The sequence below is a fragment of the Triturus cristatus genome, chromosome 9 (assembly GCF_964204655.1).
Source record: "Triturus cristatus chromosome 9, aTriCri1.1, whole genome shotgun sequence".
Classification (NCBI taxonomy): Eukaryota; Metazoa; Chordata; class Amphibia; order Caudata; family Salamandridae; genus Triturus; species Triturus cristatus.
In genome coordinates, this window is record NC_140592.1 from 1,041,133,357 (window position 1) to 1,041,149,909 (window position 16,553).

Below are 16,553 nucleotides of genomic sequence, written 5' to 3' on the forward strand. Positions count from 1 at the left end.
TAACAGAACATTCGGAAACAGGCAATCGGAAACTAGTCCGGTGGCAGGTTGTGCGAAACACAAGATTTTTACGTTTTAAGCCACGCTCTTAACGAACTGGGCCGCTCGCTCATCGTCACATCTTAGAAAGGATTCATAGACTCACAGCCACCGTTTCATCCCACTTAAACTCTGTATGAGGCTTCCTTTACCCGAGGTTGCTTTCTCTGAATGAGCACACAAAAAGTGCGGGCACGGCTGAAGTGTTTCGCTGTCGAAAACTGTGGAAAGTATGCATAGTTCACTGAAGCGGTCCCGGATCCGGCTCAGTAACCGGATCCAGTTGGATCACCCTAATTTCGAGCGCTCGCTTAACACATTTTTTGGGCACATTTATATAGCTCACACTCGACCCGAAGGTATTGGAGCGGTTTACATTTGAAGCAGTTACTTACATTACACAGGGACACGTTTATTTGCTCGAGACTAGAACCCGGTTACATTTTCTAAGTTGGCAGCTCTGGCCGTACGCAGTTGCAGTTAAATATTGGTAAGGGGTAAGGGTACCAAAATTGATGTAGGAGGGAAATCAAATTTCTTTTGAAAGTGGCTGGCTGTAAAAAAAAATTAAAAAAAATACTAATGTGCGAGATGAAGGAAAACAAAACAGCCCACCTGAAAGTGAAACCCCTTTAGTGAAAAACCGGCCTAGTTTACGTCGCGCATGCTCAGAAACCCTGGGAAACGTTTGTGGTAAGAGAAAAACAGCGTCCAACAGCTAAACAGCAACGTCGCTCACCTCCTCGCTCGCGTTTACGTCTTCCCTGGACTGTCATGGGCTTTGCAGCATTCTTTACGGCAGCAGCCGTACCTTAGCTTTTTGGCCTTTTACTAGTTTATGTTTCCTCCTGTCAAAGAGCTGCGATCCGCGGGGCTCCTGTGAAGAGAGGGCGCTGCGACGATACTCAACACAAACACGTTAATCATAAAAAGATATCGAAGCCGTAAAGCAGGTTGTTCTTCCGTACTGTGATTGGCCTGCTGTGGTGTCAGTCAAGCCCTGGTCCCGCCCCTTTGGTGCTTTAGGTGTTCGCTGTGTACTCTGCTGCTGTCTGACCCGGAGTAGGCTGGCCCGAGCGCGTCTAGTGGTCCAGGAGACCCGGCTTCACAATACAGGTTGGTTGGCAGGCGAATATGTGTTCGCGAAAACGATAGTTCTAAGAAATGCTGAGTATTTGAAGGAGACCGCCATGGAACCGGAATCTACGGCGTCGCTAAAGGGGGGCTAACGGAGCCATGCATGTTGACCACTTCATCCCATGTCGCCGGGGACACAGTTTCTAGTCCTGGCCTCACAAGAGGTGAATGAGGCTTGTTCAGCAGAGGAAAAGCCATGTGACACTACTTCCAGAGGGATAACGAAAAGTGGACACATACCTAAAGACTGGCCTTAAAGCGGAGGAGTCCTTTAAAAGGGTCATGGCCTATTTCATTATGGGTGTGGCTTAAACATATAAACCACATTTCTGTGATTCCCGCTCACCTATAAGCGCTGATTTTTTTTTTTCTTTCATTTGCCTTTTCACTATTTTGAAAACCGTGAACATCCTTCACACACATTTGCACAGAGTCCCAATTGCAACTGGAATTCGAGACCATTCCTCAGTGGGCTCGGCAGAGAGGCCAAGAATTGAATGCCCATGTTTTCTGAACACCTTTTTGGTCCACTGACCAGAAAACACAGAGAAACTCGCACTGCTTTCACCCTCCACTCTAGAGCTCTCAATCATGGCCATGTTTTACCCTCCCCTTTTTTTACGTTCATTGTTCAGAAATCAATGTTTTTCCTTTTAAGTGAAAGGCATCCATATAGGGCACGGTAGGGACCAGTTTGAGTGGCCATTTATAATTACTCCCAGGAGGGATCTGCCCCTCTTAAAGCCCTGTCCACATGGATGGGGAGGGGAAGCGGAGCCACCCAAAGAAAAGGGGGTTGAATAGTCTCCATTTGTATGGATAAGGTCTCTGTCCCCAGGAGCCCAGTAATTGGGAGCTGTAGAGCAGTAATGTAGAGCAGTGGAGAAGGCAACCGAGTCATGATGAAAGCAATGATATGAATAGCAGCCAAGTCAATAAAAGTAAGTTTATATAGTCTGAAAGTACATGTGCATTATTTTTAGAAACTCTACCCTGAAGGAATCACCAATAAGGAATAAAGTAAAGCTGTGCCGGCTTACTTTATTGATTACAAACGGAATACGTTTTGACATGTTTCATGGCTTAAATACATGCTTCGGAGATGTGTGTCTGTTGGGACGGAAAATTCCTGCACATGGTAATGGATGTGCACCCCTGCCCTGAGTTCCCTAACTGTACTGATGTGTGGATCCCTAATGCTTATTTTTGTCGTCATAGACACACACAGATTATGTGTATGCGCCGTGGCTTGGGCCTGTCTCACGGATTGTGGTCTTGTTGGATCCTGAGGGGCGCCCAATTTCTATCCTGCTAGTAATGGACGGCTACTGCCTTCACCAGGAGTTAAGTACCACAAGTGTGGTGATTGTAGCATACTGTGTGTTTATTAACCTCTGTCACTGGAGTGAGGTCCACAGGCTCACTTGGTTACACTTGTGCTGCTGTATGCTTAACTCATCATTGGCAGGATAAAGTGCTGTGTAGGGTGTCTATGCTGTATACATGCAGTGGGTGTATCTGTGCCTGTGAAAGCAACAATACTTTTAGGGCCCTGGGTTTCATTTTGGGAGACTCCGGCCTGCATGGTGAAACACGGAGAGGGCACCTCCAGACAGATTTGTATATTCCTGCATTCTTGTAAGGTGGGTGGGGGACATACTGGAGATGGGAGAGACAGGCTTCCACTGTACACTTCAAAGGATACTCTTCGATTAAGTGAAATGTCACAAGGAGTGGGCCTGGGGACATTTCAGGAAGAAGATGGGGCTGATATGTGAATCATAAAGAGTAGGACTGGGACCCTGGGATAACATTTTGACGGACATATCCCAGTGGTTGATATTCAGGTGTGAACTCTAGTGACTCCCATGGACTGTAGACTCTAGAGAAGACCACTACGCTATTGCTGCTTTCATTGATCTTGCTGCTCGTTTTTAACTTTTTTTAGCACTGCTTTTGTGATTTTTAATATTACATTGTTTGAGAGTGTAATTGTGTTTTTTACTTTCCTCATTCCCCCTTACGTCCGCACTGCCCGCACTTTAAAACAAAAACGCACAAAGACTCACCATTTCGGTGTTCTAAACGCGGTGCTGCTCCCGACCGCCATCTTGTGTGGGTGTAGTTGACGCTCCCAGGACGCTTCTGGGGTCAGCGTTCTAGTGGCGGTACAAACCTTCTGCCACACACTATTTAGGGGGCAGTATGCAAGCGCGCAGCGTACGCGCGCAGCGTCGCGCCAGAGGAAAGCCCGTCTGTGCCCGTCCGGGCCCGGACGTGCCCAGGGCCGGCCATTATGTCCGGTACGTCATATTTGCAAGGTAGTCGCATCAGGTATGACACGACTGATCTCCTCACATTACGACCACCGAAATCGGATACATGTGGATTTATCGTGAAGGAGGGTCAACCTTTTGTAAGTTGTAAGGTGTGTAGCCCGGGGTTTGGGGCCCATAAGACCAGAAAAAATTTAGAATTTGGCCTGTTGAATTGTAGGTCACTTCCTCGCCACTCCACGGAAATTAATTCATTAATCGTGGACTATGACCTTGATATTTTATTCTTAACAGAGACATGGATCACGTCCACTTCCAGCCCAGACATGGTCCAAGCCCTCCCGCCGGGATTTGTGATTTTCCATCTTGATAGACCCATAGGGCGGGGAGGGGGTTTGGCTATTTTGTATAGGGATACGCTCAGTTGCAAAGCACAGGAAGCAGGGATTAAGGACTGTGAAAGTTGTCAATTTACCCTTCAACTGTCCCCCACGGTTGTTATTTCAGGGCTCCTGGTGTACCGCCCCCCTGGGGCAGTGGCCAGTTTCATTGATTCACTAATGGAATCCGTCACCTGTCTTGCCTCCTCAACTACGAATTTTATCGTGCTAGGAGACTTGAACCTTCATTTTGAAGACGCAACGGACCTGCCGGCTACTGACCTGCAGTCTGACATGGGTGCTATGCAGATGAAAAGAATCAATTCAGGTGCGACCCATGGAAAGGGTCACCTGCTTGATCCATTTTCTCCAATATGGAGCAACTAACCGCCCTACCTCCCCTTGCTCTACCATGGTCGGACCATTGTCTAGTTTTAGCTAGCTTGTCTCCTGTGGGTTGGGATTCTTCCACACCTAGGACATTCAGGATAGATAGAGCTTGGTCGAGGCTCCCCATGGATAAATGGACGGCCCATTTGGAGTCCACATGCCCCCAAGGGGGGTCTGACCCGGAGGAGGCGGACGCCACCTTGGAGAGCTGGTTGAGTAGTTCCTTAGATGCCATCCTTCCAATGAAAAAGATGCTCATCAGGGAGAAGAGAGTGGGCTCGGCCCCTTGGTACTCTCCTGAGTTAAGGGCACTAAGAAAGAGCTGCAAAAGGTCAGAACGGGCGTGGAGGAAGGACTGGGGGATAACAAGTAGGAACAAGTATCGCCTAGCCATGAGACTGTATAAGAACGCGATAAGGGAGGCTAAGATCAAATACTTTGACGAAAGAATTTGTAAAGCCACCTGTTCCTCGAGAGAGTCCTTCAAAGTAATGAAAGAGTTGCTTAAAACCCCCGACCCACCGGTTATTTACGATAATGCCCAAGGGAAATGTCTGGAGCTAGCTACTTACTTCAGTTCCAAAATTGAGACCATCCTACGCTCACTCCCCCAGCTAACCGCAGTGGCATTGTCAACGGCTCCGCATAGGGCAGGTACACCGGAGTTGGATCTGTTTGGCCCTGTGACGGCGGAAGAGGTACTGAGTGTGCTTGGGAAATTGAAGAGTGGCTCCCCTAAAGACCCTGTCCCGATGCGATTTTTAAAGCAGGCTGCGCCAACCATTGTGGCTCCAGTGACCGAGCTAATTAATCTGTCTCTGTCACAGGGAGTGGTGCCACCTGGATGGAAAGGAGCGGTCGTCAAGGCCCTCCTGAAGAAGCCGAGCCTTGACCCCTCTGATCTGGCTAATTTTAGGCCGATTTCCCTGCTCCCGGGTGTAAGCAAGATTGCGGAAAGATTGGTTAACCACCAACTATCTAATTTCTTGGAGACCAATGGCCGGCTACGGGATTCCCAGACGGGATTCCGCCCTGGACAGGGTACCGACACCGCCCTTCTGGCCGTGGTGGAGGAGGCCAGGTGCATTCTGGATTCAGGAGGGTCAGTGGCAGTGATCCTCCTGGACCTGAGTGCGGCTTTTGATACCGTAAACCACCAGGTATTACTCCAACGGTTGGAAGGGCTGGGTGTCACAGGGATGGCTCTGAGATGGCTTGCCTCCTTCTTAGGAGGTCGGTCATTTGAAGTGTGGGAAGGAATTGAGAAATCTCCCCCCTTTGCCCTCCAGTGTGGGGTCCCTCAGGGCTCGTCGCTGAGCCCTACCTTATTTAATGTATATATGGCCCCCCTGGAGGATGTGGTGTCTCCGTTCGGCTTTAACATCATTAGCTACGCGGATGACACGCAGTTGGTTGTTGGGCTCTCTCAATTAGAGAAGCAACCTGTGGTACTTCATTCTTGCTTGGAGGAAGTGTTTAGGTGGATGTCGATTTCATCCCTTAAACTGAATGGCTCAAAAACTGAGCTCATGATCTTAGGCCAAACGTCCTTTGCTCTGTCTCCCAGTAGCTGGCCTGACTGCATGGGAGTCCCTCCCAGCCCGAAGAAGGAGATCAAGAGCCTGGGGGTGTGGCTGGAGCAGGATCTGACATTTAGAACACACGCCAAAAAGACCGCTGGTGTATGTTTTGGTATGCTCCGGTCAGCCCGCAAGATTCTGTCACTCCTTCCTGACACCTCCCGTAAATTGCTTATACAGGGGCTTGTCATTTCGAGGCTGGATTACAGCAATGCACTCTTCTTGGGCGCGCCGGAATCTACATTTAAGAAGTTGCAGCAGGTGCAAAATGCCGCGGCTAGACTGCTGACAAACGTCCCCAGAAGGCAGTCCGCCAAACCGGCTCTAAAGGCGCTTCACTGGCTTCCGGTGCGGGAAAGAGTAACCTTCAAAGCACTCTGCATGGCACAGAAGAGTCTGCAGGGGAAGGGTCCTGCGATCCTAAGAAATATGATCCAACCCTATAAAGCAGCAAGGGCCCTCCGTTCGGATCATAAATTCCTCCTTCAGTCTCCTAGAGTAAGACGAGCCCGTACTGGAGGGAGAAGGTTCTCAGTGAACACGGCCTCCGCTTGGAACTCGCTTCCACTTGTTTTGCGGGCAGAGACTAGTACTCGGCGTTTCCGCAAACTACTAAAAACTCATCTTTTCCCAGACTAGTGGGTCACGTGTTAGCTTCAGTCGGTCTCTGGACAGCGCTGGGATGCTCTAGGGTAACCGTGCGCGATATAAAACTCCAAATAATAATAACTGTGTTATGGGACTATTCGCTTTGGAGTCACTTCTGCTGTGACAGACTGCTTGTAAGAGAGAGAGCGGACAGAGGAGCAGGTGCTTCAAAAGAAGCTGACCAACATAAAATTCAAAGACTGAGGCTCTAAGTCAAATTTAGTTCCCAGAAATGGACTATAAGGAGAGCTTGAGACCCTAAAAATTGTCAATTGCCAAGCAGTCAGAGAGGCTGTGTGAGGATTGGAAGCTCAGCAAGACTTCTGCCTGTGACCAGGACTGGGGGCCAAGGCCTGCTAGTCTCCCTTCTGGGTGACGGGACATCACCCAGGGAATCCCAGACCACCTGCCCTGAAGCCTGCAGCGCCTGCCTGCTTGCCAAGACCAGTGTGCCCTGTGAGGAAGTGGAGAGCGACTGAGGTCTAGTGGGGAGGCCTGTCGAGTGGACCTGTTTTGAGAGGTATGAGGAGATGCCTGCTGCTCCAATCATGTTTCCTGTGTGCAGGACAAAGTTGTCGATCCTTGTATACCAGAGGAGGGCTGCTGTGAATTGAGCCGTGTGCAGATCGGGCCAGATCCCATATGCCAGGAGGGCCCACCGCTAGAAGACTGCTGTGCTGTGGGGGCCGTACCCCATATGTTGTGGTGAGCTGTAACCTTATATGCCAGGTGGGGACGATGCTGAGGACTTCGCTGTGCCAAATCTTGTACAGAGAGGGATCAGTGACCCCATATGCCAGAGGGGTCACCAGGAGCAACAAGACGTGCAACCTGGCTCACCCTTCGGAGAAGTGAGGCCACCCTCGGAGCACCTGCGCACAGTGATCAAGGCGGGGGACCTGCTTGAGGATTGTTAATCATCCCCACTGCCGAGCAGATCGGACACTTTCTCTGCAAGGAGGAGCTGCTGAAAACCTTCGGTCGCTTCAGTGGCACAACTGCTTGTGAGGACCTCTGCGCCCGCTGAGTGCAGAACGCCTGAGCTGCGAGCGACAAGACTTCCTGATTCAGCTACTGCTGTTCCAAGCACTCACGGACGAGATGTGCTCATGAACTCTCAATGCTCCAAGCCCTCAGGTGCGGATAAGAGTGATTTTGGGTCAGTCGGCCTAAGGGAATTTGCTTGCTAGTTAGCACTGTGGCGCTGGAACACTGTTGACCTTAAAATGGAGTTGGGTTGGACTCCTGAGTCTCGGACTACTGGTTGGGTTTGCCCTGGAGGCTGCCTATAATGAATGGGAAGTAACCACTATCGCTAGGAGCGAGGCATGAGTGGAATCAGGAGGACAGCCTTGAGACCCTGACCTCGGGAACCATGTAGTTGTTTGCGCATGTCGTATTTTTCCTTTGCGTTAGTAGCAGTATATATAACATACTACATTTTTTTCCAAAACTGAGTATTCAAGTGCTGTAGCTGTACTTGGCCCAGTTGCCCAAAATCCATAGTAGGTTGAGCCCCGGAACATCAGGAGTAAAAGTCCTCCGCTCCTACGGTTAGGCCCAGTAACCCTTGCTTGGCCCTCTGAAAGGGGTTCCGACAGTGTCTATCAAGCAAGTCTTGGAATAATACTGGTATGATGGCTTAAATGGTTAAAGCAACTTGCAGGAGAGACTTGTGTGCAAACTCTGGTCACTGGTTTGAATCCTCATAAAATAGCTTAGAAGGTTAATGTTTCTGCTGCAGAGCATTACATGTAATATTTTGGTTAGAGATGTGCATTTGATGCAAGACAGCACAGTGAGTTAATACGTTTGTTGAAGAATCCTATGTGAGTGAGTGAGTACATTCTTATATAGCGCATGGCTACCCTAGAGCATCCCAGCGCTGTCAGACCGAGGAGACGTTTAGAAGACATTATTGAAACAAAAATGTCTTTAGTTGCTTCCTGAAAGCGATATGATTGGGTTCATGCCTGATGTTATCGGGGAGTTTATTCCATCTTTTGGCCACTTGGACCGAGAGCCGGTGGCCACCCATCCGGGACAATTTCACCCTAGGAACTGCAAGCAGATTTCGTTGGTTGGATCTGAGGGGTCTAACCGATTGATGGCGGCAGAACAGGGGGTCCAAAATGGGCGGGCCAGCATTGTGGATAGACTTATGTGCCAAGCACAAATTCTTAAACACAATTCTCTCCTGGATTGGAAGCCAGTGAAGGAAACGTAATGCGGCCTTTGCTGAGCATCGTTTGGTGACTTTCATAAGCAGGCGAGCTGCGCAGTTCTGCACCGTTTGCAGAGTTTTTATGGTAGCTGCTGGTGTCCCCATATAGATAGCATTAGCATAGTCCAGTCGCGAAAGAATCAACGACTGGACCAAAATGCGTCTAGCATCAAAGGGAAGGAGGTCCAGGACTGTTTTTTAAGGCTCTCAACAAACTGTAGCAGGTCGCGGCCACTTTATTAGCCTGGTGTTGGAAGTTCAGGGCGGAGTCCAACCAGACCCCCAAGCTTTTTATTTTGGTCATAGGCTTTGGGGAAGGTCCCAAACACTGCGGCCACCAGGGATCAAGGTTGATTGGAGCTTTATATCCCAACAGCTTGATATCCGTTTTGGCTCCATTAAGCTTTAAACAAGATGAGGTCATCCATTCAAGGACTTTACTGAGACACGGGGTCAGATTATTTGTCCCCTGAGGTAAGGCATCGTCCCTTACTAAGGAAACCACCAACTGCGTGTCATCGGCATAGGTGACAAGCTGAATTCCCCAAGGAAGCACCACCTCAGCCAAAGGTCTCATGTAAATGTTGAACAACGTAGGGCTGAGCGATGATCCTTGGGGAACGCCGTGACTCAATTGCAGCTGGCTAGATGACGCCTCATCCTCAAAGACGGAAAAAAATCTGTCCGATAAAAAGGAGTGAAGCCATTTAAGGGCCAGTCCTGAGACCCCTACAAGGCGAAGCCGATGCAGCAGGAGAGAGTGGTTGACCGTATCGAAGGCTGCGCTGAGGTCCAATAGGACCACCGCAGCGCAGCCTCCCGCATCCACAATACTCCTAGTCGCCTCTACTACTGCCACCAGTGCTGTTTCTGTTCCTTGATTGGCCCTAAATCCAGTCTGGGTAGAATGTAAGGAACCCGAAGATTCAACAAATAAGGAGAGGGCCTGGTTAACGTGTTTTTCCGCTGTTTTGCTCAGACTCGGGAGCAGCGAAATAGGTCGATAATTAGACAGATCTTCAGGGTCCAAGTTAGGTTTTTTTAACAGGGCCCGGACCTTGGCCTTCTTCCAGTTAGGAGGTACTACTCCCGAGTCCAGCGACACGTTGATGACCTGCATTATCACCGGGCATACTGTGTCCGAAACCTGCTTAAGCGCCTTCGGAGGGGCAGCATCCTGGGGAGAGCCTGATTTTAAGTTATTAAGGAGCCTTACAACATTGACAAGATCTAAAGGCGGAAAGGCTTTGAGTTCTCCAGATAGATTAGGATTTACCGCTTCCGACCTTTCATAACCACTTTCCCAATCATCAAGAATATGGGAAGTTGTTGCAAAGGCGGAGTAAATGTTGGATACATATGTAACCTGCAGGTCAAATTATGACCATGGTAAAACAGCTCAGTGCATTCTGCACAAGCTACATGCAATCTACAAGTTGTAAGTTGGAATCCTTGGAGGATTGAAATTATTATATGGTTGATAAAATAGGTACAGTTGTGTTGTAATAAACACTTATTAGTGCCACAAAATAACGTTGTTTGTATAGTGTACTGACTTTATAAGGGCTTAGGATTAGTGTACTAACATACATGGCTGACATTCAGACAGAACACAAAGATCTGTTTATCTTAGAAAAATACTGAGCTTGAAGTGTCATGCGGTGTATCTCTTTGCCCTGATAGGGTTATAGTTCTGGAAGCAAGTTAAAGTTGGGCTATCCACTAAAAGGTCGAGCCAGGCTAAAGCCTGATTGTGGCTCAGCTACAGGTCCTCTTGATACCTCAAGTCCATAACAAACTAAGCTTTAATATGACTTCTGCCTTCCTCCCTCTACACAGGATATGGCCTTAAGATCAGAGCTGCCATTTGTGGAGCTGGGGAACCAGGTTCCAGTCTCTGCATCGGTTCAACATCTTGTGATCTGGGCAAATCCTTTCAAATGCCCATGTATGTGACCTTGTTTAATGTAACTGGTGCACGTGTAAAGTACTCAGCCTTACGGTCTTTGTACTATATTTAAAACCTGCAATAAGATGTAAAAACAAAGCCTTAACATAAGGTATCCTAAATGTAGGTTTCAATCCTTTTAAAATAGTCCAGATGGTTAATGCACTTTCCGTTTAACCTGGAGACCACAGGTTAAAATTTATGTAAGATACCACAGTGGGAGCATGCATGTATTGCAGAGGGCCAAGCGTAACCTGCAGCTAACAAGCTGCAGTGTTGGTAAAATAGCTCATTAGTTTATGTCCCTTCTGCAGCGATGTCCAAGTAAACTTGCAAGGCACGAGTTTGAATAACTGCATGGTAAACTCAACCTTTTGTTCTTGTGACATTGATAAACCGAGTACTGTATGGAGCCAGATTGATGACAAAGTGTTGAGGGTAGCCTTATTTTTCTATGTGATCTGTAGCTGAGCTTCCAAAAGTTAAACAATATTCTGCCTAAAAAGTAAATATTGGTTCCTGGTCTTTCCCTTGGTAACTGCGACCTAAGCGTCAGACTTTCCTCAGAGAAAACTTGGGTAAATTATTTCAGCAGCATCAAAAAACCCTTAAAGTCAAGAAATAAGTTGGATACATTTTCCAAAGAACTGTAGCAAAGTAATTAATATCTAATGATTTAAAAAAAACACACCGAAAGGACAAAAAAAAGCTTATCAGGAGGTATGATTTAAAAAAAAAAGAATCTCAAATGGCCCATAAAAAAACATTTGGCCAAATTAAGTCCATGGAAAGCAGCAGTCTAGGGCAGAGACTTCAGCTGCCTGATGGATCGAGTTTGGGTACAAGCTGCAGGTTCGTTCTTGTCCCCAGTTTAATCTTTAGACTTAAAAAACCTTCAGCGGTCAAAGGCAACATGCTGGAGCCGAAGAGGATTAATAATGATGTATGCCTTCTTTTTGCAGTCCCATGGTTGTCCTGTCATGAACCTATTTTTATTGGGCCTGTCGGGGGGCTTAGGCACCAGGGTTAATATCTTTGGTTCATGCCGCCATGGAGTAAAGGAATACATAACTGGTATTTCCCCTCCCCACCATTGGATTATATTTACAGATGTGGGTTGATGTTTAGAAGCTGCGACTTTATCGAGAAGCTATTTCTCCCACAGGGTATCCATAGCAAATGCTGTCCTTTAACCACCAGTATCCATACATACAAATGTAATATTTTATGATAATTAGGGTTTATTATGTGCTAATTTTAATTCTACAAATTAAGATTATCACTATAGTGATGGATTAGAAATGTTATCACATTTAAGAAAATATAGACCCCATACGTGTTCATCACGCATCCCTAATCAATTTGTGTAGAACTCCCTACACAGTTTACCCTGGAGGTGATTTACTGCCATTTGCCATAATAGTCTCATTATTTTACCATACAAGGTGTATCCACTATTTTGTTCTGATGAAGACCCGCTTTCTAAGGTAACCACATCCTACGGGTCGAGACGCCAATGCCTGGTTGCTATAATCTGTTATTCGGCAAGAACTTTGCAAAGTTACAGATAGCCTGTATAATAATTGAATTATTATCCGGTATTTTGTGTTTATCATTTTTATCAATTGTTCACCATTTTGCACACCTCACTAGCACTGCATCACATACTTCATTCTGTGGAACACCACTTGGATTATGTACATTTGATTACTGATGCAACATAAATGCCACTGTTCGTGGGCTATCACTATTACGTGGACCTGTTGTCTCTCATTGATTGTATATGAAGAAGACCATAATTTGGTCTCTCTCCCAATGTCTAACTATTCTTTGTTTAGTCCACTCGGAATTCCCTCAAACTCAGACAAGACACAATTACCTTAAATGGCAGGAAGCCATCTGTAAAAAGGTGGGCAACCTCTGCAACGTAGAAGGAATAATGGACTTTCCCCAACTATCTGCCAACTATGACTAACCTAAAGCAGCCTACTGGCAATACCTGGCCTTGCGACCCTGGGTCACGCAGCCACATATCTGCCCACACGCAAGCCGTCCATTACCAATATTTAAAAAATAGTTTATAACCCGAAAAACGGACAAGCGCCTGCTTTCAGATATATATTCCTTTCTCCTTACATCCACACAGCGAGTTAAGTCCCATGCTCAGCGTAGATGGGAGTCAGAGTGCGAGCGAGAATTCACCCCGAAATAACTGCATGACCTAATACACAGAGCCAGGGCCTCCTCTTGCATTACCACTGGGAAAGAGATGTTTCTCAAGATAGCACATTATTGGTACTACACCCCAACAGGGTGGCACGCTGGAAGCCCGGGGGGGCACTTGTTGCTGGCGCCACTGCGGCCAAGTGGGCACACTCTCTTACACGTGTTATAGTACTGTCCGAAGATACAGCCCTTCTGAAACTCAATACTACCCGACATAAATGCCACCTATGACACGGATATACCTAGATTCCCTAGCTACATACGCCCGTGTCTCCCCAACGCCTTAAATTAACCTCTTGGGCCCTGCCGGGGAAGGGCCAATACCTTGGCACTGGGTGCTGCCAAGCAGGTGTTACTCTCTAAATGGAACGGATGGAGTCCCAACTAGGTTGAATTGGCTACATAAGCTATGGGAAGTGATCGGCATGGAGAAACTTATAGCAAGTATTACACATAAGCTTCATCGCTTTGACAAAACATAGGGCTCCACTATAGAGTTCTTGTCAACTGAATTCACTGAACTCACATGCCCGAGATATCTACGGGTACTTCGACTCACTGGGAATACCCCAAGACAGGTGGACATACCTCACAGAAGTTGACTTAAATGCAGAAAGGACATGTTTTGCTGCCCAAGCTCTTGTCCCTCATTAGCTCTCTGAGACTTTTCTCGTATCTTTCTTTCCCTCGATTTACTACTACACTTTACCTTATTCTTTTCTAATCAACCCTATAATGATTCTTCCCCACCGGCCACTGGATGTAGGTGGCGGCTATTGTTCTAATTGCAAAATTAAATTAAAAAAAATTCAAACCATACATATTCTTTGTTGAAGTTATTTCAGACAGAATCACTTTGTTTATAACTGTATTTATCTTTCATGGCAAGTGACTGATGAAGTGATTCTGCTGGAATCCTAGATTTGTTCTCAGCCTTGAGGACAATGACAACTGCGTAGTCATGTTCCTGGGCAAACATCCCATTGTACTGGTAGAGCAGAACCTCTCCATATCATTTGAATGTAACATGCAGGCTCAAGGGAACCATTACGTATAGTACATTTCTGGCACTGGCAGAAAGCAAGAGCCAATCCAGTTTAGATGGGAGGTTAAAAAAACCATAACCCCAGGCAATCAAAATAGAAGGCATCTTCATGGGTTTTCGTGCTGGGCTTCCACAAAGGAGGGAATGCACAGGCTGGCTGATCAAGTAAAAGTGGATATGTAGGGAGCACTCTGATAGAGGCTCTCTGCTTCCTTCTTCCCATTTTTCAGTCTTTGCAGACCACAAAGTGGAGAGTCCACAGATGGCCTCAGTATGAATATTGGACTGGACACAAATTAACCACACGTAGTGAGGTCAGCTTAATTTTGTGTAGAGCTGCCAAGCAAGAGAAATGGTTTGGGTCAGTCTTGAGTTAAAACGCCTGCTCTAAAAGTATATTGCAAACAGAAACCAGACAAGGGTAAATGTACTGTATATAGGTGCAGCCCCAGGGCCTTCTACAAGGATAGGAAAGGTTGACTGACCTTACCGAGCGCAGGGACCCATCATCTTGTGATATTTCTTCATATCATTGCAGAGGCACTTAATGGATTAATTAATTGTAAGCCTAAACACGCTGAGGCGCTCTTCAGTTGTAGGGGGCTGAATTGTTCCTGGAGGTTGCCTTTTGACTACTTTGCTGGGCATACCAGTTAAAAGAACTATTCTCCTTACTAGACTCCTAGTTCAGTAGCGCCCCCCGCGCCTTGAGACCCTCGCGGGTATGTAGTGCGCTTTACAAATGACTGATTGATTGATTTGATGTCTGATGAAGTGGTATTAGCCACCCTCCACTATAGGACCAATCCAGCCAAGCCCCTTGCTCCGCTAGTGAGCAAAACAAAAACTGGGATCACTCATATTAAAGTCCACCTAGGTGGGGGGATCGGAGTCAGCCAGGCAGTTGAAAGGATGTCCGTATAATAACCTGTAGCCCTTTATCTCCTGTTATCCTTTCATCAACCAATCCAGCAATCTATGCATGTTGTCTGTTTGTATCCCTAAGTGTTTATATTGCTGCATATATTTTTCAGATTGGTTCTCCAGTTGAAGGCTCAATGAAAATGATTGAGGGCATTGAGTCTGCTGTTACAAGGCCAGGCCAGGAACTCTGGGCTGAAATCTGCTCCAGTTTACCAAATCCAGAAAGTCGAGATGTTACAAACGAACTCTTTGCAGATTCATTTACTGCATCTTCTGAAGAAACCCAGAGTGATTTAAATGCTGCACTATTCGATGAGACGTCTGCACCGGGGTTACACAATGGGCTGAAGCCATGGGCTCCACTACAGGACTCTGAGGTCTATTTAGCTTCTTTAGGTAAGTACTTGTTAGTGGTCGGAAATGGGGAATTGTTAATATGCTATATTGATAGATGGCCGGTATATTATGGTTCCGTAAAACAAGCATGAAAATAAATTCTTGGAGATGGGGAATTCATACATGTACCTGTCCTGTTGGGGGGGGGGGGGGGGAAGTATTCCGAGGTGTCAGAAATTCCCTTCATTTTAATTCACATTAACTGGGGAAATAGATTTTAATATTGACATACAATACTTTTTAAATTCTAAATCCCTGTAATATATTTTGTAGTTTTTCCATTTAAAAAAATTTGGGGATATCTTGTTTTCTCACAATTTCTCCAAAATGCAAACCATTTGGTCCGAAGGAGCTCATAAAATATACGCATATAGGGCAACCAGCTCTTTGGAACCACTTTCAGCCTTCTCGACCATGCTCTGTAGTAAGGGCACTTTAAGTCACAAATCCGCAAACTTTGCTTGTCTTTCCCTGTTGACCAGCTCCTTAGCCCATCGCTTTGTTCTCCTGCTCCTTTTTTTCCCCCCAAAAACGTTTTATGATTGACTTTTGAAAAATGGATGCAGACGCAAACAATATTCCATCACCTTGACTAAGATAATCTATTCTACAAAAGCCCAGTGCAGTGCCACCTTAAGTAACCCGATCAATGGTAATTGATTTATGCAGTGTAATTTTGGGGGAGGGGGTTAATGAAGGCTTTTGATTCTCCCAAACTCAGTAGCTTTGCCTAACCCCTACAGTCTGACAATCGGGGGGGATGTTCTCCACAGGGTGTGGGCATATGAGTGTTGTGTATCTCTATATTTTCGTAGAAGTGTGAAGGTGGTAATGGAGAGAATGTAGCCTTCTGGCTAGAGGGGTCGACCTCGAAACTGGGGAACCGGGTTCGTGTGTCGGCAGGGACGCTCAATTTCCTGTGATTCTGGGAAAAATCACTTAATCGCCCCACGCCTAACAAAAATGAATGTGTCAGTCTGTAACTCAACTGGTGCTCATGTAAAGCGCTCTGATACCGGATATCTTCGGGTCGAGTTTGCGCTATATTATGTGCAGTGTGAGCACACCTAGTGTTGGATGTTGTTTTGTATTTAATTATCATGTGTTTTAGAAGTTTCAGTCATTTAAGCCATACTTTCGCGTAAATCTTTCTGTAAGTGGGAGCACTGGTCCATACCTCTTCTCCCTTCCTGCAGAGGGGGGTCTCCCTGGCTTTCCATCTCCATGCTGTGTTTCTTTTTGCAGTCATACATCCCATCCCAATAAAAATGTGACTGCTTCTTGTCCCTCTGTTATACCACCGAGGGCCTGTTTTGGAGTAAGGACTCTGGACATGCCCA

The 16,553-nt window shown here is 46.6% G+C and overlaps 2 protein-coding genes across 5 annotated transcripts in view; one reads left to right on the forward strand and one right to left on the reverse strand.

Annotated features, from left to right (window-relative positions):
* LOC146799314 (protein-L-isoaspartate(D-aspartate) O-methyltransferase-like) overlaps positions 1–1,005 on the reverse strand; it is a 233,574-nt gene extending 232,569 nt beyond the window's left edge. The window contains exon 1 of one of the 4 annotated variants that reach the window (XM_085626864.1): positions 779–1,005. Coding sequence is in view for 2 of the 4 variants with exons in the window: in XM_085626862.1 (XP_085482988.1) it covers positions 779–815 (37 nt within the window). In the remaining 2 variants the exon portion in view is untranslated. The other 3 variants (XM_085626862.1, XM_085626865.1, XM_085626863.1) reach the window with 3 other exon arrangements.
* Positions 1,006–1,022: 17 nt separating this feature from the next.
* CCDC32 (coiled-coil domain containing 32) overlaps positions 1,023–16,553 on the forward strand; it is a 36,578-nt gene continuing 21,047 nt past the window's right edge. Inside the window, exons 1-2 of the mRNA XM_085626866.1 lie at positions 1,023–1,155; positions 14,928–15,213. Coding sequence (XP_085482992.1) covers positions 14,952–15,213 — 262 coding nt within the window. The 5' untranslated portion in view covers positions 1,023–1,155; positions 14,928–14,951. The remainder of the gene's footprint in view (positions 1,156–14,927; positions 15,214–16,553) is intronic.